This window comes from Triticum aestivum, chromosome 1A, assembly GCF_018294505.1.
Source record: "Triticum aestivum cultivar Chinese Spring chromosome 1A, IWGSC CS RefSeq v2.1, whole genome shotgun sequence".
Classification (NCBI taxonomy): domain Eukaryota; kingdom Viridiplantae; phylum Streptophyta; class Magnoliopsida; order Poales; family Poaceae; genus Triticum; species Triticum aestivum.
Genome location: NC_057794.1, coordinates 7,508,769 through 7,535,163, shown reverse-complemented (window position 1 = coordinate 7,535,163; position 26,395 = coordinate 7,508,769). Strand labels below are relative to the sequence as shown.

Here is a 26,395-nt window from a genome sequence, read left to right as displayed (position 1 = left end):
TGGACTCATGGCTTAAGAGATAAAATATTTTAAATAAACAAATTTGTAAAAAGAAAAAACCTCCAGGTTGCATCAAATGGCGTAGTGTGCCACTTGTCGCAACTTGAGAAGGTGTGGGTGACCTTTACAAAGGTGCTCTTTAACTAGTTTTTTTTTCAAGAATCTGCTCTTTAACTTGTTTTTTTAGCATTTGTAACCTTTATTAAATCTGGATGTTCATAGGGATACAGATGATATCGGGCGTATTTAGAAGCCACAGGTGGCGCCCGGGAGACAAAGAAACCGCAGCTTTTGCAAGAGCATGCGCTTCGAAATTATGCTTCCTATTCTCATGAATAAAACGGATATTAGGACAAAATCTAGCCCTATGGTTTATCTCACTCAAAAACTGAGGCAAACTGGCAGGGAACATCTGAGCCTATCATAGAAATAACAGCAGCACAATCCGAAGCCACGCATATAGAGTTGAGATTGAGATCCATCGCCAAAGCAAGGGCTTCATTGCATGATTGTGCTTCCAACGAGGACGGATCCGTGAGACCCTCAAAAACTCTGGCTGAGGCTCCAAAAAAAACTCCCGCTCTGTCACGACAGACCACAACTGCTGCACCCCTTCTACCAGATCTGGACACGGCTCCATCAACATTTAGCTTCGCTTCTTCATCGGTTGGAGGAAGCCAACCAGGTGATGTCGCTCTGGTCCTCGAGTTTCCCGCTGTTACATGCAGGTCCTTTGGCTTTGCATGCAAATCTCTCAGGCGTGACTTGTGCACAGCCATGCAATCAAAATCGGACAGAAAATTGTTGATGAAAACCGAGGTGCTCAAGGGGCTTTGGTACTGCTCATCATGGATAGCACGGCGTCGCGCCCATCATATGGCCCACATTGTGATAAAAAATGAACAACTTCCTGCTCTTTTAGAGTATCCAGTAGCCAGAACATCCACAAACGAGCATCCTCTGTTCGGTTTGAGATCATTACTTCTGTCAATTCCTCGTCAGCCAGAGCCCAGACACAACGTGACATATAGCAATCAAACAAAGAGTGTCTCCAAGTATCCACTGCCGCTTGGTAGAGCGGGCAAGCCGGCGAGTCTGTCATCTTCCTTTGCTGCCTCATCTTGCCGGTGGGGATCGATGTCCTGGCTAACCGCCAAGCAAAATTTTTGATTTCGGGTGGGATGCTCAAATTCCAGAGTTTGCCCCAAGACTTCTTATCTGCATCCGAATCTGAATGCCCCGGAACATGTTCCAACCATTCCGTTCTATGTTGGTTTGTAGCCGTCAGTAAACGGTATGCAGACCGTACTGAAAAGGTGCCTTTTCTATCATAATGCCAGGCCCAAAAGTCAGATTGAACTCGTGTACTCAAAGGGATTTAACATTGGGATTTAGTATTTGTGATTTCGCAAATTCACATTGGGATTTATTTTCTGGTGCTCCCGAATCATAAGCCCAGCCAGCCCGGCCCATACCGTCGTTTTGCATCTCTCTCTCTCTCTCTCTCCGGCAGCGCCACCACCCCTTGCACGGCCAGCCGGACCCCTTCGCGCTGGCGGCGGCACACCCCTCGCCGCCGCCACCTCCCTCGTGGCGGCCACCGGCGGCGACTCCCGCTCCATCCTGTGCTGCGGAATCAGCCTCGCCCTCACCTTCCGCATCCCTCTGCCTCCGCCGCTCAAGGTACTCCCCTCTCCCTCCCCTGCCCCCAAATCTCCACCATCTCCTAACAACGAGCGAGAGTGGTTCGAGATGCTCGTTTCTTGTGGACAAGGAGTGTGAGAAGCTGGGGAATTTGTTCCCTAGTCTGCAGATTCTGTTGAATTCTGCAGATTCGAACCCACAACCCAGGGAGAGGTCTTCTTTTCATGCTCCATGTTACAAATTCCCCGTGGTCTCTTCTGAAATGGCATATCTCATACTGCAAACGTAGTGGTTGCTTGTCATCTACCAGGGCACCGAGCGCGTTGTTGACGAAATACGCCATGGTAATTACTGCTAATTAGCATCTTTCCGCTTTGGGTTGAATCATGCCCTTTCCATATTCAACCCGCTGTTCAGTTGATCCAGTTTATATAATTGTGCAACCAAATGATGCTCAATGCTTTCGTACATTTCACTCGATCCTTTTTGTGGTTCATGTCTATATAGATAAGTTACGTGCTTAGAGCTAACACTTATATACCATACCATTGTATACATGACCACATCTCCTTTACAATCATGAGTTGCATACGAGGCAACAACAAACAGCATAACTGCTTAAAGGTTCGGTGCCTACTCATTGGTCACGTATTATTTCGAACACTCGTTCTCTATATATTCTCAATACACACTTGCGTCGGAGAGAGGTTAGATCTTGACTAATTTGTGATGTGTGTTTTAGGTTATTCAAATCGTTTCTTAATTGGACTGGTTGCTCAAATTGGTAAACTATGGACTTGCACCAGGTACTCCGTATCTAGCTCTTGCAACTGGACAAGATTAAGGGATTGGCTTTGTTCCATCCATTTTTCTTGCACAGGTAAATTGGTATTCAGGATCATGGATGCAGTAGCCGGCGTTAGGACTTGTTATCTTCTCACTGGAAAATGGTATTCTACAAATGTTAGCTTCATTTCTCGAGTAACTTTGTTGTTACAGAAAGTTACCTTTGTTGATTTTAGCTAATGGCTTGTTCTCAGTTTTCATCATAACATCACAGTATTATAAGTTACCTATAAAAGTTCCATCCTGACAAATATGCTCTTTTCGGTATAACTGCCAATGCTTGGGAACTTCTTAAAAAGGTTGTGCCTTCTGGCAGTTTGTACCTGTACGATTTAGGATAGCCTGCCTTTTATTCTTAGGAATAAATATACAGAGATATTTCTTTCAGTTCGCTGTAAATTCAGCAATCTTCAACTGCCAATCTTCTAGTGCTGCATCTCTAAGACAATTTTTTTTTGCTTCAAAGGAAATTGATCTAATTTACGCGCCCCAGTTCATTTTTGTTCTTCCTGATTCTTATCCAGCAATCAAACTGGTTATTTCTCCTGTTTCATTTTGAAGGGCTAGAGCGCAACTAGGCCTTTGTTATTTCTGACCAATATTCTTATTAGTTAACACCTTCTGCATCATGCTGTTCGTCAAGCATGATAGTTCCATTTTAGTTAATTGTGCAACTAAATGATGCTTTCATGCATTTCAATGGATATTTGTGTGTGCGCAAAAGCTGGTCCTATAGACGGCAAAAACTGATAAATTTACCTTGATCTAGTTTGTAATTGATAATGTGCAGGAAAGCTAAACAAGCAGTTGAATTGATCGAAAAGTCAAGTGTAGGAAGTTGATGTGGCTGATGCACTAGAACTTCTCTCACCAGATTCTGAAAGCAAAGAAGTAAGCTATCCAACGCCTTTATGTGTGCTTCCATTTTTCTTAGATGCCTGTGATAGGATGTTCTCAGATTTTATTGGATTTATTCGCGTGAAAAAAAGAGATTTTCTTGGGTTTACAGACAGTTTTTTTATTTTTCACCCTTGTAAATTAGTCATTGATAATTATGTGATTCTTTTTGGCATTTCTCATGAAAAATTGTTGTATAACAAATAGAAAGACATGCGTCCTTTTGTCAAGTCTGTTAATTCAGTTTACACCATCTGTGTTTTTGAGAGAATTTTCATCATCTGTTATGCATGCTTATCTCACTGTAATGTGCTTGCTCTGTTTCAATAGAGATATGGACATATTGTCTGCTCTCTTGCTCCCACTTGGCCCATATTTGAGATTAGCATGATAGAAGCAAAATATGTGCTATTTGTGGATTTTCCCACTATAGCTATCTACCAGTTTGAGGACTGTCAAGTAGATGGCAGTGTTGGCCCTCTGATTCACCAGGTAGCTGAACGTGTTCAGGAACTCAGTAGGTGACCGAACTTCCACTGAATATGATGAGGGGGTGGGAGCTTGGCTGGAATCGTCTTCTTACCATTTGTTGTTAATTGTGTGATTACGTACAAAACATGATGGTCTTTTGATTACATTTTTAACTTGTGACTTGTGAGCTTTCATTCTTTTTTTCCTTTTAGAACACCTTTTCATGCGCTGGTACTACTAGCAAGTTTTCTTCCCAAACAAGTTTTCTCATGGTCATAGCTACTAGAAAATAATCTAAATTGTGTGACTCAAGACGACACATTTTATCATCTCAGATCATTAACTTACTCATTGTTTACTGTTCTTCAATGCTAGAAAAACAAGGATCATATATAACTTGTCTTGGTTGCTTTTTTGTACTGTCTGTCTAGTAGTCCCTTTAATTGACTTATTCTGATAAACTCATTTCAGCAAATATGTTCACCATAGCACCTACGCTTCTCCTTACTGGTGTTGCACCTCAAGAGTCATCCATATTTAAGACGGCGAATGGGGAGCATCCAAGATAATATTCGGAAAGAGAGATGACCTCTGCCAAGATGAGTTGGTAGTTATTCTAGTCCTTTTTTTACATTTCATGAAAATCGCTTTGGCTTTTGTTCTAGTCATTTTGCCATCTCTACATATTGGGCCTGCGCTAGTGGTTATAGTGTAATATTCCTGTGATGCCAACCAGCCAGCCTGCATTTTCAGTCCTTGCTAACTAACTTGCCATTAAATTAAATGAAACATTGTGCATCAACCGGAATGCATGTTGTAGACTCTGTTGGAGTTAAATGTGGGTGGGGTTACATCTTGCATTGTATGGTCGTCTCAGTGGGAGCAGTGTTTGGCACTGCGCTTGTGTAGGCAGCAGAAGGCTGTATCATAGCGTGTCAGCTTGGCAGCACAAGTGGGGCTGCATGTGCCTTTCGACACGATAACCCAATAGTACCACACGGAGTAGGGCATAATTAAAAGATGATGGATATAGGAGTAGTATAATCTTCTTCATCGGACCTCTTAAAAAGTTGATGGACACAATAAAAACACTGTTGCTAAATATATAAGTTCTCATGTCAGTTTGCGGAACACTTGCCAAAAAAAGGGCAACCTGGTGCATGTAGCTCCCGCTTGCGCAGGGTCCAGGGAAGGGTCCGACCACTTAAGCTAAATATATAATCCATTGCGTGGTACGCAGATGCTGTTGGATCAGAATGCTGTATGAAACATTAATCAAGGACATGTGGGGTCTTGCATTGCATGGTCGTGTCGGTGGGAGCAGTGTTTGGCACCCGTGACACACACGGAGCAGTACTCCACCCCACCCCACCCCACCCCACTTATGTAGTGTAGCGTAGTGTAGGCTGTATGAGCTACAAGATGCGACATGGCGCGTCAGCTTTGCAGCACAAGTGGTTCTGCACAGCACAGCCAAGACCCAAGTCTTGCCTTTTCACACTTGAAGTTTCGCCTCACATGCATTGCTGCACTTCCACTTGTAGCCAGCTCTCCATGGCTTCACATCAAGATTTATTACATCTGGTGTGTGGGGTCTTGCATTGCATGGTCGTGTCAGTAGGAGCAGTGTTTACCCCACATGTGTAGTGTAGGTTGCCTCAGCTTTGCAGTACAAATGTAGTGGTGCTGCTGCAAGACCAAAGTCTTTCCTTTTCACACTTGCCAGACCACATGTGCCAAGACCCAGTGAGTTAATTCTCAAGCGCCAGCTAGCTAGATAGTTTGGTGATGGATATTCAAGAGTGGCTTATGTTTAAGATAGCAAATGGGGCAACATCCACCAAGATGAATTGATAACTATTCTAGTTTGTGTTTTACATTCTGTTTCTAGAAACTGAGGTACAATCATTGTCCTATGCCAGGGCCACTGCATGCTTTGGTCCTGTTGGGAAGTAAATCTGGGGTGAGGTTACAACAAGCTTCAACATCTCACAAAAATCTCCAAACTCCGGACTAGAGCCTGCCTACAGCCCCGCCCACGCATCCGTTCGGTGCTGGCCGCCATAACTTCACCGGAGTCGCCTCCTGCTTCTGCGCCGCCTCGCCGGCACCGACAAGGCTCTGAATCTGCTGCTGCTGCTGCCGCCGTTACAATGCTGTAGCTGGCGCCGACGTGCCTGTGAGGACCACGTCTTCCTCGCTGCTGCTGCTGCGTTGCTGGTCCTGGGTGCTGATCAGGGGCAAGCTCGTGAAGGTAACTATGGCTGCAAGATTGTATTTTGACTTGTAGTTTGTTGAAGATCAGATCCCAAGCTCTACTTATAAATGTCTTGCTCACACCATTCTCTCCTTCATTAATTTCTGCAGTTCACCTGTGTTGGGGGAGTTTCTTCCGAGAGTTCCAATGGCGGAGCTGGTGGCCGCCATGGCCATCCGGCCACTGGTGTCCATCCTAATGAGCAAGGCGTCCAGCTCACTCCTGGATGAGTACAAGGTGATGGAGGGAATGGAGGAGCAGCACAAGGTTCTCAAGCGCAAGCTTCCAGCCATCCTTGACGTCATGACTGACGCCGAGGAGCAGGCAACGGAGCATAGAGATGGTGCCAAAGCCTGGCTCCAGGAGCTCAAGACTGTGGCCTATGAGGCAAATGAAGTCTTCGATGAATTCAAGTACGAAGCGCTCCGCCGTGAAGCCAGGAAGAAGGGGCACTACAAAGAGCTTGGCTTTGATGTAATAAAACTCTTCCCTACTCACAACCGTATTGTGTTCCGTCATAAAATGGGTCGCAAGCTTTGCCGGATTCTGAAGGCCATTGATGTCCTTATAGCGGAGATGCATGCCTTTAGGTTCAAGTACCGACCACAGCCGCCGGTGCCCAAGCAGTGGAGGCAGACGGATTCTGTTATCACCGACCTGCAAGACATTGCCAGCAGATCCAGAGACAAGGATAAGAAGAATATTGTCACTACACTACTTGGTCAAGCTAACAATGCAGATTTCATAGTCGTTCCCATTGTTGGAATGGGTGGCCTTGGCAAGACCACATTAGCACAGCTCATATACAATGAACCTGAAGTTCAGAAGCATTTTCAATTGCTGCTTTGGGTTTGTGTCTCTGATACCTTTGATGTGAACTCCCTGGCCAAGAGTATAGTTGAAGCATCTCCCAATAAGAATGTTGATACAGACAAACCACCATTGGATAGACTTCATAAATTGGTCAGCGGACAGCGGTATCTCCTTGTATTGGATGATGTTTGGGACAACAAAGAGTTACGTAAGTGGGAAAGGCTCAAGGTATGTCTTCAGCATGGTGGCATGGGCAGTGCAGTGTTGACAACAACTCGTGATAAACGAGTTGCTGAAATTATGGGTGCAGATAGGGCAGCCTACAATCTCAATGCTTTGGAGGATCACTTCATAAAGGAAATTATTGTGGATAGAGCATTCAGTTCAGAGAATGGAAAGATTCCCGAGCTACTCGAGATGGTTGGTGAGATTGTGAAGAGATGTTGTGGCTCTCCATTAGCTGCAAGTGCAATGGGCTCTGTACTTCGTACCAAGACCACCGTGAAAGAATGGAATGCTATAGCATCTAGAAGCAGCATTTGCACTGAGGAAACTGGAATCTTGCCAATACTCAAGCTTAGCTACAACGACTTGCCCGCACACATGAAGCAGTGCTTTGCTTTCTGTGCTGTGTTTCCCAAGGATTACAAGATCAATGTGGATAAGCTTATCCAACTATGGATTGCAAACGGCTTTATCCCAGAACACAAGGAAGATAGTCCCGAAACCTTTGGAAAACATATTTTCGATGAGCTTGTCTCAAGGTCATTCTTTCTGGACCTAGAGGAAAGTAAGGACTACAGCGGGTATTATTCCAGAACAACATGTAAAATCCATGATCTTATGCATGATATTGCAATGTCTGTTATGGGAAAGGAATGTGTCGTTGCAATTAAGGAACCAAGTCAAATCGAGTGGCTGTCAGATACTGCTCGGCATTTGTTCTTATCATGTGAAGAAACACAAGGTATTTTGAATGATTCTTTGGAGAAAAAGTCCCCTGTCATTCAAACACTGATATGCGATAGTCTTATTCGAAGCTCATTGAAGCATCTATCAAAATATAGCTCTTTGCATGCCTTGAAGCTCTGTATTAGAGGCACAGAATCATTTCTTCTGAAATCAATGTATCTGCATCATCTGAGGTACCTTGATCTCTCAAACAGTTCTATCAAATCACTTCCTGAAGATATAAGTATTCTATATAACCTGCAAGTGCTGGACCTTTCCTACTGTTATTATCTTGATCGACTTCCGAGGCAAATGAAGTATATGACTTCCCTCCGTCACCTCAACACTCTTGGATGTCCGGAGTTGAAGAGCATGCCTCCAGGATTTGAAAATCTCACTAAGCTGCAGACACTCACAGTTTTTGTAGCAGGAGTTCCTGGCCCTGATTGCAGTGATGTTGTAGAGCTGCAGCATTTAAACATTGGTGGTCAGCTAGAGCTACGCCAGGTAGAGAATGTTGAAAAAGCAGAAGCAGGAGTGGCGAATCTTGGAAACAAGAAGGATCTCAGAGAACTGTCGTTAAGATGGACTAAGGTTGGCGACAGCAAGGTGCTCGACAAGTTTGAACCTCATGGTGGGCTGCAGGTTCTGAAGATATATTCCTATGGAGGAGAGTGCATGGGTATGCTGCAAAACATGGTTGAGATCCATCTTTTCCATTGTGAAAGATTGCGATGTTTGTTTAGATGCAGTACAATCTTCACTTTTCCAAAACTGAAGGTGCTTACGCTAGAACATTTGTTGGCTTTTGAGAGATGGTGGGAAATAGATGAGTGGCAAGTAGAACAGACAATATTTCCTGTGCTTGAGAAGTTGTTTATGAGCAATTGTGGAAAGTTGGTAGCATTACCCGAAGCACCATTGCTGCGAGGACCTTGTGGTGAGGGTGGTTATACATTGGTACACTCAGCGTTTCCTGCCCTAAAGGTACTCAAAATGGAAGATTTGGAGAGCTTTCGGAGATGGGATGCAGTCGAAGAGACTCAAGGAGAACAGATATTGTTTCCTTGTCTTGAGGAACTGTCAATTGAGAAATGCCCAGAGCTGATAAATTTACCTGAAGCACCATTGCTTGAAGAACCATGTAGCGGAGGTGGTTATAGATTGGTACGTTCAGCCTTTCCTGCCCTCAAGGTGCTCAAAATGAAATGCTTGGGGAGTTTTCAGAGATGGGATGGTGCTGCCAAAGGTGAACAAATATTTTTTCCACAGCTTGAGAAACTATCAGTTCAGCAATGCCCAATGTTGATAGATTTACCTGAGGTACCAAAAATCAGTGTGTTAGAAATTGAAGATGGCAAGCAAGAGATCTTCCAGTTTGTGGACAGATATTTGTCCTCATTGACCAATCTGATACTGGAGCTAAAAAATACAGAAACAACATCAGAGGCTGAATGCACTTCAATTGTACCTGTGGACAGCAAAGAGAAATGGAACCAGAAATCCCCTCTTACAGTTATGGTGCTACGATGCTGCAACTCATTCTTTGGACCAGGTGCACTAGAGCCGTGGGACTATTTTGTACACCTTGAAAACTTGGAAATTGATAGATGTGATGTGCTCGTCCACTGGCCAGAGAATGTGTTCCAAAGCTTGGTATCCTTGAGGACATTACTGATTAGAAACTGCGAAAATCTGACTGGATATGCACAAGCTCCTCTTGAGCCGTTGGCGTCTGAAAGGAGTCAGCACCCGAGAGGTCTGGAGTCTCTTTATTTAGTAAGCTGCCCAAGTTTAGTAGAGATGTTCAACGTCCCGGCATCTCTCAAGAAAATGAATATTTATGAGTGCATTAAGCTTGAGTCCATATTGGGCAAGCAGCAGGGCATGGCAGAGTTAGTCCAAGTGTCTTCTAGCAATGAGGCAATCATGCCTGCAGCTGTATCAGAGTTGCCATCCTCACCCATGAATCACTTCTGTCCATGCCTAGAAGATCTAGATTTGGTCCTATGTGGAAGCTTACAAGCAGTTCTACATCTGCCTTTGTCCTTAAAGAACATATGGATTGCTGACTGCAGTAGTATTCAAGTCCTATCATGCCAGCTGGGTGGGCTCCAGAAACCAGAAGCCACTACCTCCAGAAGCAGAAGTCCTATCATGCCACAGCCACTAGCAGCAGCAACAGCACCAGCTGCAAGAGAGCATTTACTTCCTCCCCATCTCGAATATCTAACAATACTTTACTGTGCTGGCATGTTGGGTGGGCCTCTCCGTCTGCCTGCACCCCTCAAGACACTGCGCATTATTGGCAACAGTGGGCTGACATCGCTGGAGTGTCTGTCGGGAGAGCACCCCCCATCGCTGAAAGCCCTTTATCTTGCGAACTGCAGTACCCTGGCATCCCTGCCGAATGAGCCGCAAGTATACAGGTCTCTCTGGTCTCTTCAAATCACAGGCTGCCCTGCTATAAAGAAGCTCCCTAGATGCCTGCAGCAGCAACTGGGCAGCATCGAGGACAAAGTACTAGATGCCCATTATAAAGGTATGCTTGCTGCACGTCCTTCTATCTTTGCCACATTTAACAAACAGATGCAGTCATCCATTCCATCCCTTGTACATAATGGTCAACACGTTTGCAAAAGTTTCTTCTCCATTATTTGAATGCCATCATGCTATACATTATGATATAACACATTAGTTTGTACAAGTTTTTTTTTCTGACATCGCTTGTGATGTGTGCAGTAACGGAATTCAAACCATTGAAACCGAAGACATGGAAGGAAATACCGAGGCTAGTCCGTGAGCGGAGGCAGGCCTGCCGGAGCTGAAGGTCATTCAGCTTCTATTCAATGACAGGCCTGATCCCTGATTCTTGCACTGCTCTGTTCTGCTCTGCTAGAGGAATGGCATGTGATTGCTTCTACAACTTAACTGTGCTGCAGTCGCTCTCCATCGAGAATGGCATGTGTAGGGCGGCTGCTGCTGCTTGGCGTCGAGTCGAGCATCTCTGAATCAACATCCTAGGCCAAGACCATCTCATCTTTGTTCTGGTTTGCTGTTGCCTGCTGGCCCTTGGGGCGTGTACACCATTCCTGTCATGTAGCCCAGTGTTGTTGTATCTGAATAGCTTCTTGCACCATACAATATTTAATTTGTACACCAAAAGACTGGGGAGGATACAAGATGTTTGTTTTACCCAAATATTTATGCCTAACAACATATACAAGGTTCCATAATTTTTTATCAACCACTCAGACATGGATTTTACCAATAACCAGCAAAGCAGCAGCAGGTGATTTTTTTATCCCGCAAAAAGCATGCCGCAGCTGAAGCTAAATCATATTAATTTGCACCCGCGATTCATGTTTCATTTTGCAGCACAATGTATGCGACGTGGAAGAATCAACATACAATGGTTATTCAGACTCATCCCAAACAAACGGACTAAAATCCAAGGAACCCCGCAAATTTTGCAGCAGAATGCATGTAGTAAACATTAATTTTGAACCCTGCAAATTCATGTTTCATTTTGTAGTATGCAAGTAGCATGGAGCCACGCCCCAAATTCAAGGACACTCATGGCCTCTTGTTGCCAACACCAGTAGCAATCCGTTACCAGAATTAATCTACAACTGATGGTGTTTCAGGTCTCACCAAAAATCCATTCAGGTTATTCGATCAATCAATCCCGACAGAAGCAAAATCGTGTGTACGACACCTCGCTCACTCAGCTACTACTGAGCAGCTCCCATGGTGGCACCGCCCCGCCTCGCCATGCGAACGCAAGCCTCGAACCTCTTGACCGCCTCGGCGCACTTGAGCGGGTCCTGCACGTTGCTCCTGTAGCACTCGGCGCAGCCCGCCCTCTCGTCGGTGCATGGCGAGGGGTTCTGGTAGGGCAGCTTGAACTCCTTGTCATGCAGCTCCTTGGCCCTCTTGGTAAGCTCCTCGCGCATCGCCGCCTCCTTCTTCTGCAGCTTCTCCAGCACCTTCTCGCTCTCCGCCACCACGGCGCGTATGGCTTCCACCACCTGGATTGCAGGAGACGGTGGTGGAGGAGCAGGGGTCACTGGTAGGTACATGGGTGGCGGAAAAGGCAAAACAGGAGCAGGGCTGCTCTTGGGTTCAGTTGGAACTTCCCTGCCATTGTCCTGAGGCTCCTCTGGTTGCTCCACCACCTTCTTCGGCCTGGGTTTCCTGGTCCTCCTTTTCACCTGCTTCTCGTCATCGCGCGCGAGCTGCTCGATCAAGCTGGTGCTTATCCGGATTGTGTAGTCACCCATGGCAGACAAGAATCCTGAAGCAGCATCACAAGCAAAAGTCAGGGATTAACAGCAAGATTTAAGGAGGTCAATTCAAGTAAACAAAGGTCCCAAGCATGTCAAGCAGAGTGAATGGTGTGCATTAACAACAAAATCGCACAAATCTTGAACATGAAAGCTTTCCAGTTCGAAAATTGAAGGTCTCATGGATGCATGTTAAATTAAATAACAAAATGAATATCTGGGCTCCACCCTGAATTCTACATTAACAACATGAGGGCAGGGCATCCACGGTTGTAGAATACTTTCCAGTTAAAAGGTCAGGGATCAATTAGCATGGTCACCATTTCATTTTTCAATCTTTTATATATCCTAATAAAGACTAAAGAAACATGTACAAACTAAAAAAACAAAAACCTGATGTTTTGCAACATTCAAGACACAGCAGCTCTCCTGGCTGTTCTAACAGAAAACAAATACTAGTCCATACTTATTGAGGAGTGGATGGATTTTTAATTGGAAAATATACTTGGTACTCCACCATGGAAGGGAAAGGCGGCAAACAGTTCCATCAGTAATAAACTGAATGGATGAATGGATTGGAGATGAAGAAAGATCTGGTAATTTTGGATAGGGGTTAGCCAGCCAGATCATAAACTTGTCCGGAGCATTGTCCGGAGGCCGAAACATTGTCCGGAGCAGACCCGGAAACATTGGCAGGAGCAACAGCGGAGCTTCGTGGGGGCGAACCTGGGCCGTCGCCCCCCCAGCAAAAATGAATTTTTTTTACTACCCCTATGTATACATACAGCCCACAGGCCCACTTATCAACTAGGACTAGTCTACGATGCCTGGAGCCCTGGATGCAGCGACCAACTCCATACTCCAGAATCCTTTTCCCCTTTGACTTGCGACCACGGACGGCTGAGCGTGGGCGTGGGGCACCGGCGACTGGGAACTGGCCGCTGTGGCCTGCCGGCGTGGAGCGACCGCTGGCCGGCTGGCAGGTGGCCGGCTAGGGGTTGGTCGACTCCTTCCTCCTCCGCTCAGGTTCATCCACTTCTGCCTCGGTTGTGGCTGTCCTCCGCGCAGCAGTGCTTCGGTGAGCAGATTCCCCTCCCTGTATGGTTGTATCTCTCTCAATCTCTCCCCTTGGAAATTCTGGAAAGTTGGAATATTGTGATTCTGTAGTTTTGTTAATTACCTTAGTGGAGGAAGATTCTAATTAGGTCATCTGGTCATTGATTTTGTCAGTTAGATTTTGTCAATTGGATTTTATACTGAAATATATAAATGTCCTTTACAGATTAAGAGGGAACAAGAGAGGCAGTGATGCTTAAGGGGAACACAATTGATGCGTTTTTCAAAAGAAAGAGAGGTGATTCAACTGAATGTGAAGTTGATGAACCAATAGCAACAGAAGCAATTCCTGTTCCACCTCCTCTGTTGTTGCTCGAATTTGAGCAACATGGACCACATCCTTCGATGCCTCAACAACAAGGCCATCAAACTCAAACAAATGAAGTACAATTTCGAGGGATTGAATTCTTGCAGCGGGATCGAGCACCACGTCCACAGATTTGGCAATATCCACCTAATCAAAGAGATGATGTGCGGCGAGCATATTTGAAGCTTGGTATTATGCAGCCCCGCTTGAAGAATTACAAAGCTTACGGTCCAGAAGGTCGCAAACGGCGCTGTAAATATGACTGGTTCAAGGATTTCCCATCATGGTTGGAGTACTCGGAGGACAGTCATCGTGCATATTGCTTCTATTGTTTCTTGTTCAGCAACAATAAAAACAAGCGAGGTGGTTCAGATGTCTTTACTGTGCGAGGATTTGTAAATTGGAAGAAGGTCCATGATGGAAAGAAATGTGCATTCTCTACTTTGAAGATCATCAAGACAAGGCTACGTAATACTATGGAAGATGATTATCTAGCCAATAGCTTGCTAGTAAACATAGAGAGTGAAATTGTGGAGAAGTACAGCTATGAAGATGTTCTTGTGCACTTTTAAGGGTGTAAAGAAACGAAGGGCTGATCTGTAGTGAACTGGATGCTCCATGGTTAAATAGTATTTTGGGTATAGTTTCTTTTGTTCTGGAGCTGGTCAGTAGTGAACTAAATGTTCCACGGTTAAATAGCACTTTGTAGTGAACCGAATTCTCTACTGATTAGAAATGTATTTTGTAAGCTAATCTGGAGAAGATCAATATAATTATCTAAGTTACTTGATATTTGCAACATCTAACTTGTTGAATATGTATGATTTCGTATTTGTTTGTTTACAGCTTCGCCCCTCCAAAGATTTCTTTCAAGCTCCGCCACTGGGCAGGAGTATAGCTGAAAACGAAGCAGTTGGGTATCACCGATCCGGCAAACAAGCGCGCAATGTATGTATGTAGCATGATGGAGCGATTAGGAACAGCACCTGCAGCCCAATCGGGGCAATCTGCCCGGCCTATTTCATACAGCTAGACCTTGAGGCTCCGGTAATCCATCCCCCAATTTGGTCCCCTAATCGATCCCCAAATCCCTAGAATTCCGTGGCGGAAGCGCAACACATGGGCGCAGCCCGATGGAGCGCCATGGCGGCCCTGCCTGCCTAGTGCCTAGGCGCGCTGCCGGCGGGGGGCGAGGCCGAGCTCGGACGGGGGAGATCCGGGCTGGCTGGCCGGACCGGATTCGATCCGGCTCGGTTCTTCCCGGCGGAAGGTGGTATGTGAGCGAGAGAACGAGGCGCGATCCAAGCAAGGCTGGGGCTTTCTTACCAGGAGGAGGAGGACGGTTGCTCGCCGGTTCTCCGGTGGTTTCCGGCGGCGAGACGCTTCGTGGGGAGCATCTGTTTCGCTTCGCGGCTCGAGAGCCTAATTAGGAACCCGATTGCTGGAGGAGCGGCAGGATGTCGTCAGCCACTTCAATCTCCACGTCCTCACTCACCAGTGCTTGCCGTCTCCGGGGCGGAGGTGCTGCCGGCAGCCTCGGTGTCGGTGGCCTTCTTGGCGGCGGCGGCAGCGGCCTTCGCGGCATCAGCGTTTTCCCTCTCCCCTCTTCCGGAGAAATACATTGTGCATTTCCTTCTGCGTTTCCTGGGTTCTCTTTCCGGAGAAATCTTCAGATCCTTTCCTAACGAGGCGATCCGCTTTTGGGGCGGATTTGGAAACCAGATTATTCAAGCAAGGATGGTGTGGCGGCGGCGACATCCTCGTGGTGGACCTGTGTCCTCGGGCTCCGCCGTTGCGACGACGTTTGCTCCAGCGTCGGCGTGGAGCTTGGGAGGTAGTTCAGGAGCGGATGCAGATTGTGGTCTGCATTGACGGCATCTGGAAGATGGTGGACCTGGGTTCGTGGTTCGTGGAAGGCAGGTATGGTTTCCTCCACCAACGTCTTAGTTGTGCTGGGGTGCCAGATCTGGAGTTCGATGGCGTGTCCGGGGTGTTGCCCCGGTCTGATTCGTTCAACGGCAATGGTTTCGCCTTTATTGGCGAGCCACCTTTGAGGTCCGCAAAGCTGCATATCAGCGATGGAGCCGTGTCGAGCTCGGGTGTGGAGGTGATCCGTCATTTTCTCCTTTGGTGGTTGCTATGGTGGTGCCAGAGGCAGGTGACGGACGTTGGTGTCAAGCTCAGAGAATTACCATGCAAAAAAAGGGTTCTCTTTCCGTTTTATTGGTTTTTAGTCAGTTTTTGCTTTTCCAAAAAACAACATTTATATATTAAAAAAATAAAACAATCGTTGCAAAAACATTAACTTTTTGAAGGATTTCGAACTTTTTAAAAAAAAATTAAAAGCATGAACATTTTTTTAACATGAAAGCTTTTTTTAAATTTTGTGAATATTTTTCGGTAACATGTTTTATAAACCATTCACACCTTTAGTAACGGAAAATAAAAACGGAAACAAGGAAAGGAAAAAATAAACAAAAAAGGCCAGTACAAATTGAGAGAGAGAAAAAACAGTAGGAAAAGCATAAAAAGAGAACCTTCTATAAAATGCTTAAAACCAGGAAAGAGGCCTCCTTTGGTTTGACGGAATTCCATACGATAGGATTCCTATAGAAGATAATAATTCTTTAGAGCTCTTTGGTTTGTAGGAATGGAATGATATTTCTATCGAGGAATTCTTCCTATCATTCTCATTTCATAGGAAAAGTAAACATTAACCTAGTATTGGTGAAAAAAATCATATAATATGAACCAAAAAGCATCTTCTTTCTTATTCTGCTTCTTTCATAGGAAAAGTAAACTTTTTTTTTGCTTCTACAAAAAGCACGGATTTTTTTCCCGCAGAGGCATAGATTTTCTTTCACGAGAAGCACAACTATGCAATCTTGGAAAGTGAAAAAAAAACATGCTTCTATCTTCGGGTTTCTTGTCCGATTTCCCGGTTTTTTCATGACAAAAAGATTGTTGAAACCTATTAACATGTGATCTAGTTTCAAAGATCTCGACGTTAGAAGTCTTTTTGGACACACGGTTTAAGAGAGAGAACTTTTTGAAATAACAAATTTTAAAAAACTCACATATTACGATAAGTGGCGAACATGCAGTGTGCCACTTGTCAAGCACCTCCAAAAGTGAGAGTGCCCTTTGCAAGGGGTACCCCTTAACTAGTGATTTCAATTTTATTCTATCAATCAAAGTGAAAACTCAGCTCACAAAAATAATATGTGGCCATGACAGCGAGGGTGTTGCGAAGATCTACATCGCTTGCACAGAAGGCACATGCGGGCCACGGCCACCACATATTATCGTGATTTGAACCAGCGTCCTCTTTCACATATTATCATTGCTCTAACCACCAAGCCGCCACGCGGGATCTAGCAAGATTGAATTTTTTCTATCGGTAATTCTTTATTTTCCCTTTTTTGTTTTCCTTTTTTCCCTTTTCCTCTTTTGTTTTTTTGTTTTTTCTTCTCCCTGGTTTGATGAATTGTTTGAAAATATGTGAAATTTTCTTTAAATTTTTGATTTTTTTTGAAATTTCATGATATTTTTTCAAATCAATGATTTTTTTTCAGATTTATCAGCTCTTTTTTTCAAATTTGAATTGTTTTTTTCAAAAAATCGATGAAACTTTTTTCAAAATTGATGAACTTTTTTTAGATTTCATGATTTCTTTTTCACATTCGATGAACTTTAAAAAATCATGAACATTTGTTGAAAATCTATGAACATTTTTAGTTCGTATAGTTTTTCATGTTTTGAGATTTCTTCGTTTTTTTATATTAATCAACGTGAACAAAGTTGACTATATGTTAATGTTTGTACTAAAAGAGGAGTCACATAGGATTATTTCCTGATCATGGGTAACAAACTGAGCTTTGTCGAGTGGGACGGCGGGAAGCTCTCGACTTGGGCAACAGAGATCGATTCCCACTTTTCACAAATTAACGTCAATTTTTTTTCCTTCGCGTTTTTTTATTGCACAGGTTTATTGGGCCGGCCCGCTACCCGTCGCGTGCGAGCGCTAGCCGGTGCTTAGAGCGGGGATTAGGAGGTCCCGATCTCTTGCCAAAAAAAAGAGGTCCCGCTCTCGCTAGCTCGTTCGCCATTCTATCACTTGCTCGTTGGCCAGTAAAAAGAACCAGTAGCTACAGGTTCGTGAAGAAAATGACTTCTGACTTTTTATTGATTTTTTTAACATGCTAGATTAAGTTTTGTTACATTCAAAAGAATTTACGAATGTTAAAAAGAATATGAATTTGTTCACAATTTGAAAAATATTTGTAGATTCTAAAAATGCTCATGAACTTGAAAAATTGTTGGCATATTTTTCAAATGTTTATGGATCTAAAAAAATTACTGATTTGAAAAATGTTCAAAATATTTAAAAATGTTCACAAGTTCTAAAATGTTGCATGAATTGGAAAAAGTTTTAAAAATGTTCATGATTTTATATAAATGATGGAAAATGTAAAATAAAGATAAAATCAAAATCAGAAACATTAAACCAGAAAAAAAACCCTGACCGATAGCTTCTAGAAACATTAAAAAACATGTCCATGGAGGTGGTTTGGGGCTAGCCCATTTACTTCACTCGCTCTCTCTAGTGTGTGTTATGTACAAGAACACTACCATGGAGGTGATTTCAAGCCTGCTTATATACGGTGGACAAGACACAGTGAGAACGAGGAGGATGTTGTTTTCGAAATCAAACGGGTAACAGATGAAGAAGCAACAAACCCTTTTGATGATGATCCGGAAGGAGGGAATGATGAAGAGACGCCCAAATATGAAGAAGATCATCAGGATGGACATGAAGGAAAATTGGCCCAATGCTTCTACATAACCGATCCGACAAATCCGAGCCTGTGTTGTCATGAGGAGAGGCAAAAGGAGCATCTTGAGGATGGATGGAGTCTCCAAAGGAGAATACTACGAGGAAGAAGAGTACACCACCAAAACAAGCAAAACTACGTTGCCTAATAGCCAAATTATTTTTGAGAGGACCGTGAAACGACGTCGTACTTGGTTTGTGTATCGTATCGACTGCACTTAACCGTAACATATATTGATGTAAAAAGTATTTGTAACGATCTCTTTTTGTAGGAATATTTGTGGTAAGTGTAATTAAGAATATTACTTTTGATTAATTTTTAAAATTTATTGTAATTTGACTTGGATTAAAATTCCATCTACCTCCCTTCCATTTTAACCCCAAGAAGACTATTCCGCAATTGCACACTCATGGCCCAATTGCTTGACCTTTACGAGTGTACAAAGGACCCCTCACTAACTTACAAGTGTACGAGTGATTCTCTACCTACTACCAAATATCAACTACTGTGTTTCAAATGGACCACAACAGGGCAGCTGTTCTGGATGGCGCCCCCTAGTGTTCCATCAGGAGTTATGGATGTGGTCATCAGATCAGGTATCGTATAGATGTCCTTGCTGATGGTGATGGACTAAAACTTGTCCTTCAGGATGAGAATCCAGAGTATAATATTGTATTGGGCTCGTCATCATCGACGCACTTGCAATGATTCCTTCTTGAAGGCGGAGTCTAGGAGTGTTGTACTTTTTATTTTGATTTCATCTTCTATCATAAGGCTAGTGGCTATCTGGTGGATTTACTGTCATGAGGCATGTGGTTTCGGGTATTCATTTTTGCTTTATTTTCAGGTCGATGTTGTTCGGCTGTTGGATTTGCATCTATACCTAATAACAAAGTCATTATTGGCTCTGGGACATGCACAACTCTGGCGTCAGTGATGTTCACTTTTGATTTGCAAAATGTATAGCCGCAGACAAAAGGGAAGCCTTTTTGGCGTCGCTGGATGAGGAAGGTTTGGTAACGAGGTGAGGAAGAAGATGAAGATGCAGATCAATGTAGTTTCGCTTGGCTGTTTTAGCAATGGAATATTGTTGTTTGAGATCTGTAGATAGAACTGACTTTGTGTTGATTCAAGTAATGCACATGATTCGGCCATGGTCAGAAGTATATGTAGAGCATAGAAGGAGATTTGATTTAAAGTTGATTGCTTAGTTAATCACCAGACTAGATACATTACATCAGTTTCCCTTCAGGCCATTCAATTCCGGCAAATCTGATGTACCATTAACAATTTTAGCCTCAACCGATGATCCTCTTTTACAATTTAGGCTAATCTTAATCCTGAGATATATATGATGTGTACACATTTTCCACGTTCTCCTACAATCAAACACAATGTTTCTATTCACTATGTTCATATATAGCTACTACTTCCTAGGAAAGAGATCGAAAACCAAACACGCGAGTCAATTGGTCACATGATTCTGTAGTGTACTCACGTGGTACAAATGATGTGATAAGTGTTTCTTGGATGGCTTGCTCACACATATCACATGAATCTGCAGTGCACTTCGTTTTCACAACAAGAGATGTATGGGGATATGAATACTGATTTTTCTATATCTTTATCTAACTTCAAATCATCTGGAATATTGGAGGAAATCAAAAGTATCCTGGTAACATTTACCGACTGTAAATCTGTATTGGCTCATGATACTGAAAATAGAGTCTTGTGTACAATATTCCAAAGACAAGTAAAGGACGGGTGAAAGATTTGTGGATTGAAAATGAAGAATTTTTTCAGTTATTCAATCAAAAAGTACTCGACAGTTGCTATTGTCTGTAAGTGATTACTTCCTATAATTTAAGTCTCTAGCTCAGCTTGTTCATTGCCTGTTATTATACTCACTATATTCTTTGTGCGGTATTATGCAGAATGAAGATTTTTTAATTGAAAAGAGCTAGAGTCTATGGCATTGGGTTCATTGACCCAAATACCGTTAATGAACAAGTGTTGAGAAGGAACCCTAAAGACACTGAGAAAATGCTTCTAAGGTTTTTGAAGGCCCTAAAGTACAAACCAGAAATACTTTTACCTTGGAACTTCCAATGAGTGTTACTGTCTTGTACTACAAATTCTATTTTTACTTATATATATACTCTCGATGTTAAGTGTAGTTGATGAGTTATGCATGCCCGCTTATACAAATCGTGTGTGCAGCTACCACTGGATCCTTCTAATCATTAGAGTTCACGATGGAACTGTTGAAGTACTGGACTCGCTAAGTAAAGACCTTGAAGATTACATAAGCTTGCATTCGTTGCTCCAAAGGTAATTTCAATCATTGACGCACTATGCCAGCTTCTTTATTAGTTCATTTTCTGATATCAAGTAAGTAATAATTCCTTTATTCATTTTGTTTGCCGGGCAGGGTTTGGAAACGTTTCATCAAAGAGGTCACCGGTGAATGGAAACCAGAGTTGAGATGGCGAAAGCCCAGGGTAATTAAGTAGTACTAGCTACGTCCGCGCATCTCTTTAATTCTAGCTTCAATACCATTGTCATGCTTCATTGTTATCTTATTAAATTCTATTCTCATAAAGTGTATGGGCAGGCACATGGGACTAATCTATGTGCATATTACGTTTGTGGGAACCTTCGCTTTATGACCGAAAGCAGCAAGAGTGCAAGAGATATTTGGGTACGTAAACACCATTCATATTTTTTTTATTATGATCTAATACATATACGCACAACTAACATGCATATTTATATTGATCTCCTTTATATATAGATGACGCAGATGCAGGATTAGCTCCTACCAACGGACCGCATAGGAGCAATTCAAGAGGAAATTGCGGGATTTTTGCTTCAACAGGTCATATCTCCCAACAGAGAATACCATTACCCGTTCCACAAATGATGTGCAAATTGTACGAGAAATTGTATGCACCCGACCCCACACTCTGAGTCAGGTATCGATAATCCCAAGCCGATAATCCAAAACTATCTTGTCTCGTGGATCGTGTTGTTAGGGGAAACACGACCCAATACAATGTCAAGTCGTAGCTGCCGACTAGAGTGACAGCCTGGCCATTGACTAGTCAACCACGGCATCTTCCAAGTTGTGGTCTGCATGTGCTACAACAAGTGGGAGGGTTAATCATTGGACCATTGTGGTGCTAACAGCGATAGACGGAACAGGAAACAAAAAATGCAAAAAATACCTGGGATGGCATGGCAGATAATACTGTGAGTCCAAAAGGTCTGCGAAATGTCTTTATAGTATATAAGTTTTTTTTCAAGACTTTCATGGATAGCCCCCTCCCCGAGATACTTCCCTCTTCTTCTCCACCGCGCGTCTCATGTCCTTCTCCACCAAATACACCGCCACTACATACTCCGATCTCCATCCGCCGCCACCACCATGGCTGGAAACTCCTGCCGTCGGTCCCCTCCGGCAATCCGGAGTGCAGATCCATGCCTCATGCTGCACAACGGATCCTCCTACCGCCCCTCCTCCTCCCTTGGCGGAGTCTTCACCTGCGACAAGCCCGACATCCCAAGGCCGGCGCCACTGCAGAGGAAGAGTGTCGGCGCGTGCCAACGGTGGTGCGGAACCTAGGTCACCGAGATAACCGACCGACACACCCACAAGAAGGTTTGGAGGAAGTATAGACGTATCTCAACTCTTATCAGATGGCGAAGCAGGCGGCCTACGCCTATGACCACGAGTCGAGGCACTTCCACGGCGCGGAAGCACACCTCAACTTCCACGACGGCTGCCCGACGTGCCGGATTTGGGGCCGTCGATCCCCAGGTGGCCACCACACGCCAAGTTCGGGAGGACGCGAGGCACGTTTGCGTCTCGAGAGGGAGCGCACCAAAGAGGACTACATGGAGTCGCTCCGTCGGAAGTTCCCGCATCGAGTCGAGGACGAGGGCGTCGCGTTATAGGCGTACCAGGCGGCGCGTCGAGGAGCACTGCCGCACGTGAAGGATGAGACGCGGGAGCCGCACATCAAGGAGGACTGACGCGATGGGCGATTTGGTGTGGGGCCGTCCGGTGGTGATGGGCCCTCCGGTGTGCAGCCGTCTACCGGGCCGCCATTCATCGACCTCACCGATGGCAACCACAGTGAGGATTCCGATTTCTACGCCGGAGTTGATTGTAAGGGGCGAGCGGCCTAGTGCACCGATCGTGAGTACTCCCTCCATTCCAAAATATAAGACGTTTTTAGCTTTTTCACTATTGACTACATACAGAGTGAAATTAGTGAATCTATACACTAAAATACGTCAAGATGCATACGAATCTGAGAAAATAGAGAAATCCTAAAACATCTTATATTTAGCAATGGAGGAGTAGTTGAATAAGTTGTACTTTAAAGTATTAGGTCTAGTTTGAACTAGTTTTAGGTAGTATGATCTAGTTTGAATCAAGTTTGTAGTTGTTTAGGAACTTGTTTGAATGAAATTTCAATGAAAAAATATACTCCTCTAAAGTATAAGAAGTGCAATTGATGTTAAGCTCCTCCAAATTTTGAGGGATCGGCTAGATATGCCCATAGAGCAAAGTATAAGAAAGAAATAGATGTGTAACAAGTACAATACAATTGATAGTCAAGTACACAAGCACGAGATAGATTATTGGCGTGAAACAAATTATTGGCTCATGTGGTGAATAAAGTCACAAATACTACTTAAATCATTAAACAAGATAATCATATTACAGTAATAATATCTTGAGGTGCCAAGTGCTCATCAGTTCCCTCTCATACATTTTTTTTTCTCCAATAGTTGGCAGCTCTTCCGTTCATAGTTGCAAATTTAGTTGCCTCAAGCATTTTTTAAGGAGATGTATCCGTTGTTGATCATCCACTCCATACTCCAGTGGTTGCTAACATGCTTGTACGACCAGTAAGCCCATCCAAATGTGGCTTTCCGATACACAGCCATCTGAGCATTTGCACACCGTTGGAAGTCTTCCTTCGAAGCACCCTCTACCTTCCACTCAGCCACCCATTCACCTGTACAAAACAAGACATGCATCAGTTATTCTGGACCTACTTTTCACGTGAAACACTAAAGTTCAGGCTGGAACCGTGCATGATCAAAGGATGATCTAACTATCACAGACTTACCAACAAAAGTGAGAGGACCATCTGGCCTTGTCATAGCGCTCAAATTACCGGCGATCTTGTTGTTGACGAAATCGATGTTCTGCTGCACATTGGATTTGTCCAATTCGGGGTCGAACACCAGGTAGTGGTGCCCGTCAAGGACGGTTCTGCTGAACGGTGAGGCAAAATCGACGAGCTCGTTCCCAGCCCCTGCAATTCGGTTGGACATGATCACATAGGCCGTAGGCGAGTGCTTCCTAACAGCGTTGTAGCCCTGTTGGTAGTATCTTTTCAGGCTATCTAGGGACACACCATCTGCCAACGGCTCATTCATCAACTCCACCGCCAGGAGGCCTGATCTCCTGTGGCATACCTGTATGTACATCAAATGCTAAGAAGGTTAGCAAGGAGATCCAATTACCCGGCTACTTTGCATGATCTGAAAAATATATAAACCATATTTTCATACGTAAAATAATAATAACAGATTGTTATACAGAGACCTTGCTGCGAGGAAATCAATGACTTGCACTGTTTCCGCAATGTTGGAGTCTCCCCAGGTCTGCGAGCCATCCCTACTACCGCCATGCTCCCAGGGGTTCTGCGCCCCAGGTGCTGCATGTAAGTCTATGATCACGCCAATATTGTGCCTCCTGCTCATACATTTTCAACAAAAACATGTAATTTCCCAAAAAGAAGTCCAATAAAAACATTCAACTTTTTTGAAGACTATATATGTATCTATGTACATACTCTGCCCATGTGAACGCGTTGTCCAAGGCTTGCAGAGAGCCTCCGACGAATGGTGCTGGAGGGTTGGGGTCGCTGGCGATCCACCACCCGACTGGGATCCTCGCTGCATTAAGGCCGTTTGCCGCCATGAAAGCGAAGTCACGTTCCACGATATATGTGCTCCAGTGGTCCTGTCAACCATATATGGAATCAACGAACTTGAAGTACAAGAATGATTGATACTTAACGTGTGAGTTCAAGAAAATTCTACATCAAGATCACTTGAACTTTCTGCCACTAATATATAGCTATACCCTGTATCTAGGAAAATTATGGAGAAAATAAAAGAGGTCTTTCAGCATACGTACATTCATGACCTGTGTAGCCGTATCTTTGCCATAGCCATTGCAAATCTGGTACTCCCCTTGCAGCCCCTGCCCGACGATAGTCACCGCAAACACGGAGGGGTCGTCGTCGCCCCATTTCGTGCTCTTGACGAAGTCGGCCGTCACCGAACCATCTTTGTTTGCCTACCGTGCCAGAAATGGAAGATATGTAAATTTGATGAATCTTAGCAGGGTGTTTTTTCTTTCATGAAAGATAACCTTCGTATAGTCATTGTCAATGAAAGAGTAGGTAACTTTGCCACTGATCTATCATGCAATCAACTACTACTAACGAGTGGAGTATTAAGTTAACTTACCTGTAAGAAGGACCCATTGGGTGCTCTGATCCTCATCTTATTGTTGTCAGCGTCATTGCGCACCAGCTGGAACGTCTCTGACTCCCCCGGCATGGAGGCCGTGGCCACCACATTAACGCCGGCCACAGTCACGAATTGGTTGCTGAACACCTTAAAGTTGAAGGTGTTCTCGTTGATACGCCAGAGCTTGAAGGTCTCCCAGTCGGAGGCCGAGGGCCGATTGGCGACAAGTGCCCCGCCGCCCCCATTCTCGGCAGCCACAAACCCCTTATGTGCCATGGACTTGAACTGCACACGCGTGCTATCCTGATCCATCGATCCAAACCGGAAGAAATTAAGCAAGATGGGATAAACATGACATTACAATCAGACGAAGAAACAACTAGGTGAATTACTTACCAGGAGGTCTTTGTTGGGGATGCCATCGAAGAGGGAGGGCAGCCCCTTGATGATGGTCACCGCAAACACGGAGGGGTCATCGTCGCCCCATGTCGTGCTCTCGCCGAAGTTGGCCGTCAATGAAGCATCCTTGTTTGCCTGTGCTGCCAGCAATGGAACAGATTGATGACTCATACTAGTTAGGTTATGTATAGCCGATCCCTCAAAATTTAGCCATCTTGTATGCGTCCTTATACTTTAGAGGAGTATATTTGCTTCTCTAAAAAAATGTGGTTTCTAACCGGTCCCATATATTTTGCGGATCAAACAATTTATTCGACTTACGCATTTCATCAAACACTTCTATGACATGTGAGTGGCAATTTAATTGCATCTGCACAATGTTCTGAGACAAGACGAGGTATAATTGAAATAGAGATCTCGTCAATCTTTTAAATAGTGGATAATAGCAAATAGAGGCTATAGCGGGCTAAATCGGAGCTAAATGAGGCTATAGCGGAAAACTGTACATGGATTCCTTTAGCGACAACACGTTCAAAAAGTTATAGCGGGCTTCGCAGCTCGTCATGCTGCTCGACCTCATAGTACGCGGTGGAAGCCGGCTTTCATGGTTGTGCACAAGCCTGACCGCCCGAGGACCTGCTCCTCCACTACTATACCAGTACACCATGAACCCAGATATCGTGGTGCTCCTACAAGAATCCTGTTGCTGCTCATGGCGCCCTTACGATGGACGGGACGCCATCGGCCAACGAGGCCCTACATAGTGGGCTTAGCACCAAGAAGGGGTAGTGGCATGGAGCTCCACACGTGGTCAGAGCGGAGCGGGGGTCTGCTAGCGAGAGTAGTAGTCGAGCAGGGCATGGGGATTTGAGAGGGGATGGCGGCGAGTATTGGAGAGGAGAAGTCACCGGCGAAGTCATGGTGCACGGCAAGGTCGCCGACTTGCCAGTCGACATGACGGGAGTTCACGCGAACGGAACCCCTGAATTTTTCCTCCATCTCTACAGTGGCT

At 44.4% G+C, this 26,395-nt stretch overlaps 3 protein-coding genes across 12 annotated transcripts in view; 1 reads left to right on the top strand and 2 right to left on the bottom strand.

Moving 5' to 3' along the window:
* Positions 1-1,472: 1,472 nt before the first annotated feature.
* On the top strand, positions 1,473-11,080 carry LOC123184874 (putative disease resistance protein RGA4). Of its 8 annotated transcripts, none has more exons than XM_044596932.1 (7): positions 1,473-1,683; positions 2,451-2,524; positions 3,281-3,381; positions 4,330-4,465; positions 5,781-6,112; positions 6,226-10,421; positions 10,622-11,080. In XM_044596932.1, exons 6-7 carry the CDS (start codon positions 6,263-6,265, stop codon positions 10,705-10,707), a joined length of 4,245 nt encoding a protein of 1,414 aa, XP_044452867.1. In that variant the 5' UTR covers positions 1,473-1,683; positions 2,451-2,524; positions 3,281-3,381; positions 4,330-4,465; positions 5,781-6,112; positions 6,226-6,262; the 3' UTR covers positions 10,708-11,080. The 8 variants fall into 8 exon arrangements, with proteins under 8 accessions (XP_044452867.1, XP_044452873.1, XP_044452881.1 ...); XM_044596938.1 differs by having other exon boundaries at positions 2,451-2,594; XM_044596946.1 differs by having other exon boundaries at positions 2,387-2,524.
* A 295-nt stretch (positions 11,081-11,375) lies between these two features.
* LOC123184951 (uncharacterized) lies at positions 11,376-15,237 on the bottom strand. Its single transcript, XM_044596983.1, has 2 exons — positions 14,915-15,237; positions 11,376-12,176 (listed from the first exon to the last, which is right to left on the bottom strand). The coding sequence occupies exon 2, from the start codon at positions 12,160-12,162 to the stop codon at positions 11,614-11,616; it is 549 nt and encodes a 182-aa protein (XP_044452918.1). The 5' UTR covers positions 12,163-12,176; positions 14,915-15,237; the 3' UTR covers positions 11,376-11,613.
* A 7,817-nt stretch (positions 15,238-23,054) lies between these two features.
* LOC123184932 (uncharacterized) overlaps positions 23,055-26,395 on the bottom strand; it is a 6,740-nt gene continuing 3,399 nt past the window's right edge. For 2 of the 3 annotated variants that reach the window (XR_006493124.1, XR_006493125.1), the window contains exons 9-15: positions 25,381-25,518; positions 24,982-25,287; positions 24,647-24,808; positions 24,300-24,469; positions 24,050-24,199; positions 23,568-23,919; positions 23,055-23,453 (exon numbers count right to left, since the gene is read on the bottom strand). Coding sequence is in view for 1 of the 3 variants with exons in the window: in XM_044596973.1 (XP_044452908.1) it covers positions 23,263-23,453; positions 23,568-23,908; positions 24,044-24,199; positions 24,300-24,469; positions 24,647-24,808; positions 24,982-25,287; positions 25,381-25,518 (1,464 nt within the window). In the remaining 2 variants the exon portion in view is untranslated. Of the gene's footprint in view, positions 23,454-23,567; positions 23,920-24,043; positions 24,200-24,299; positions 24,470-24,646; positions 24,809-24,981; positions 25,288-25,380; positions 25,519-26,395 lie in introns of all 3 variants that reach the window. The other variant, XM_044596973.1, reaches the window with a different exon arrangement.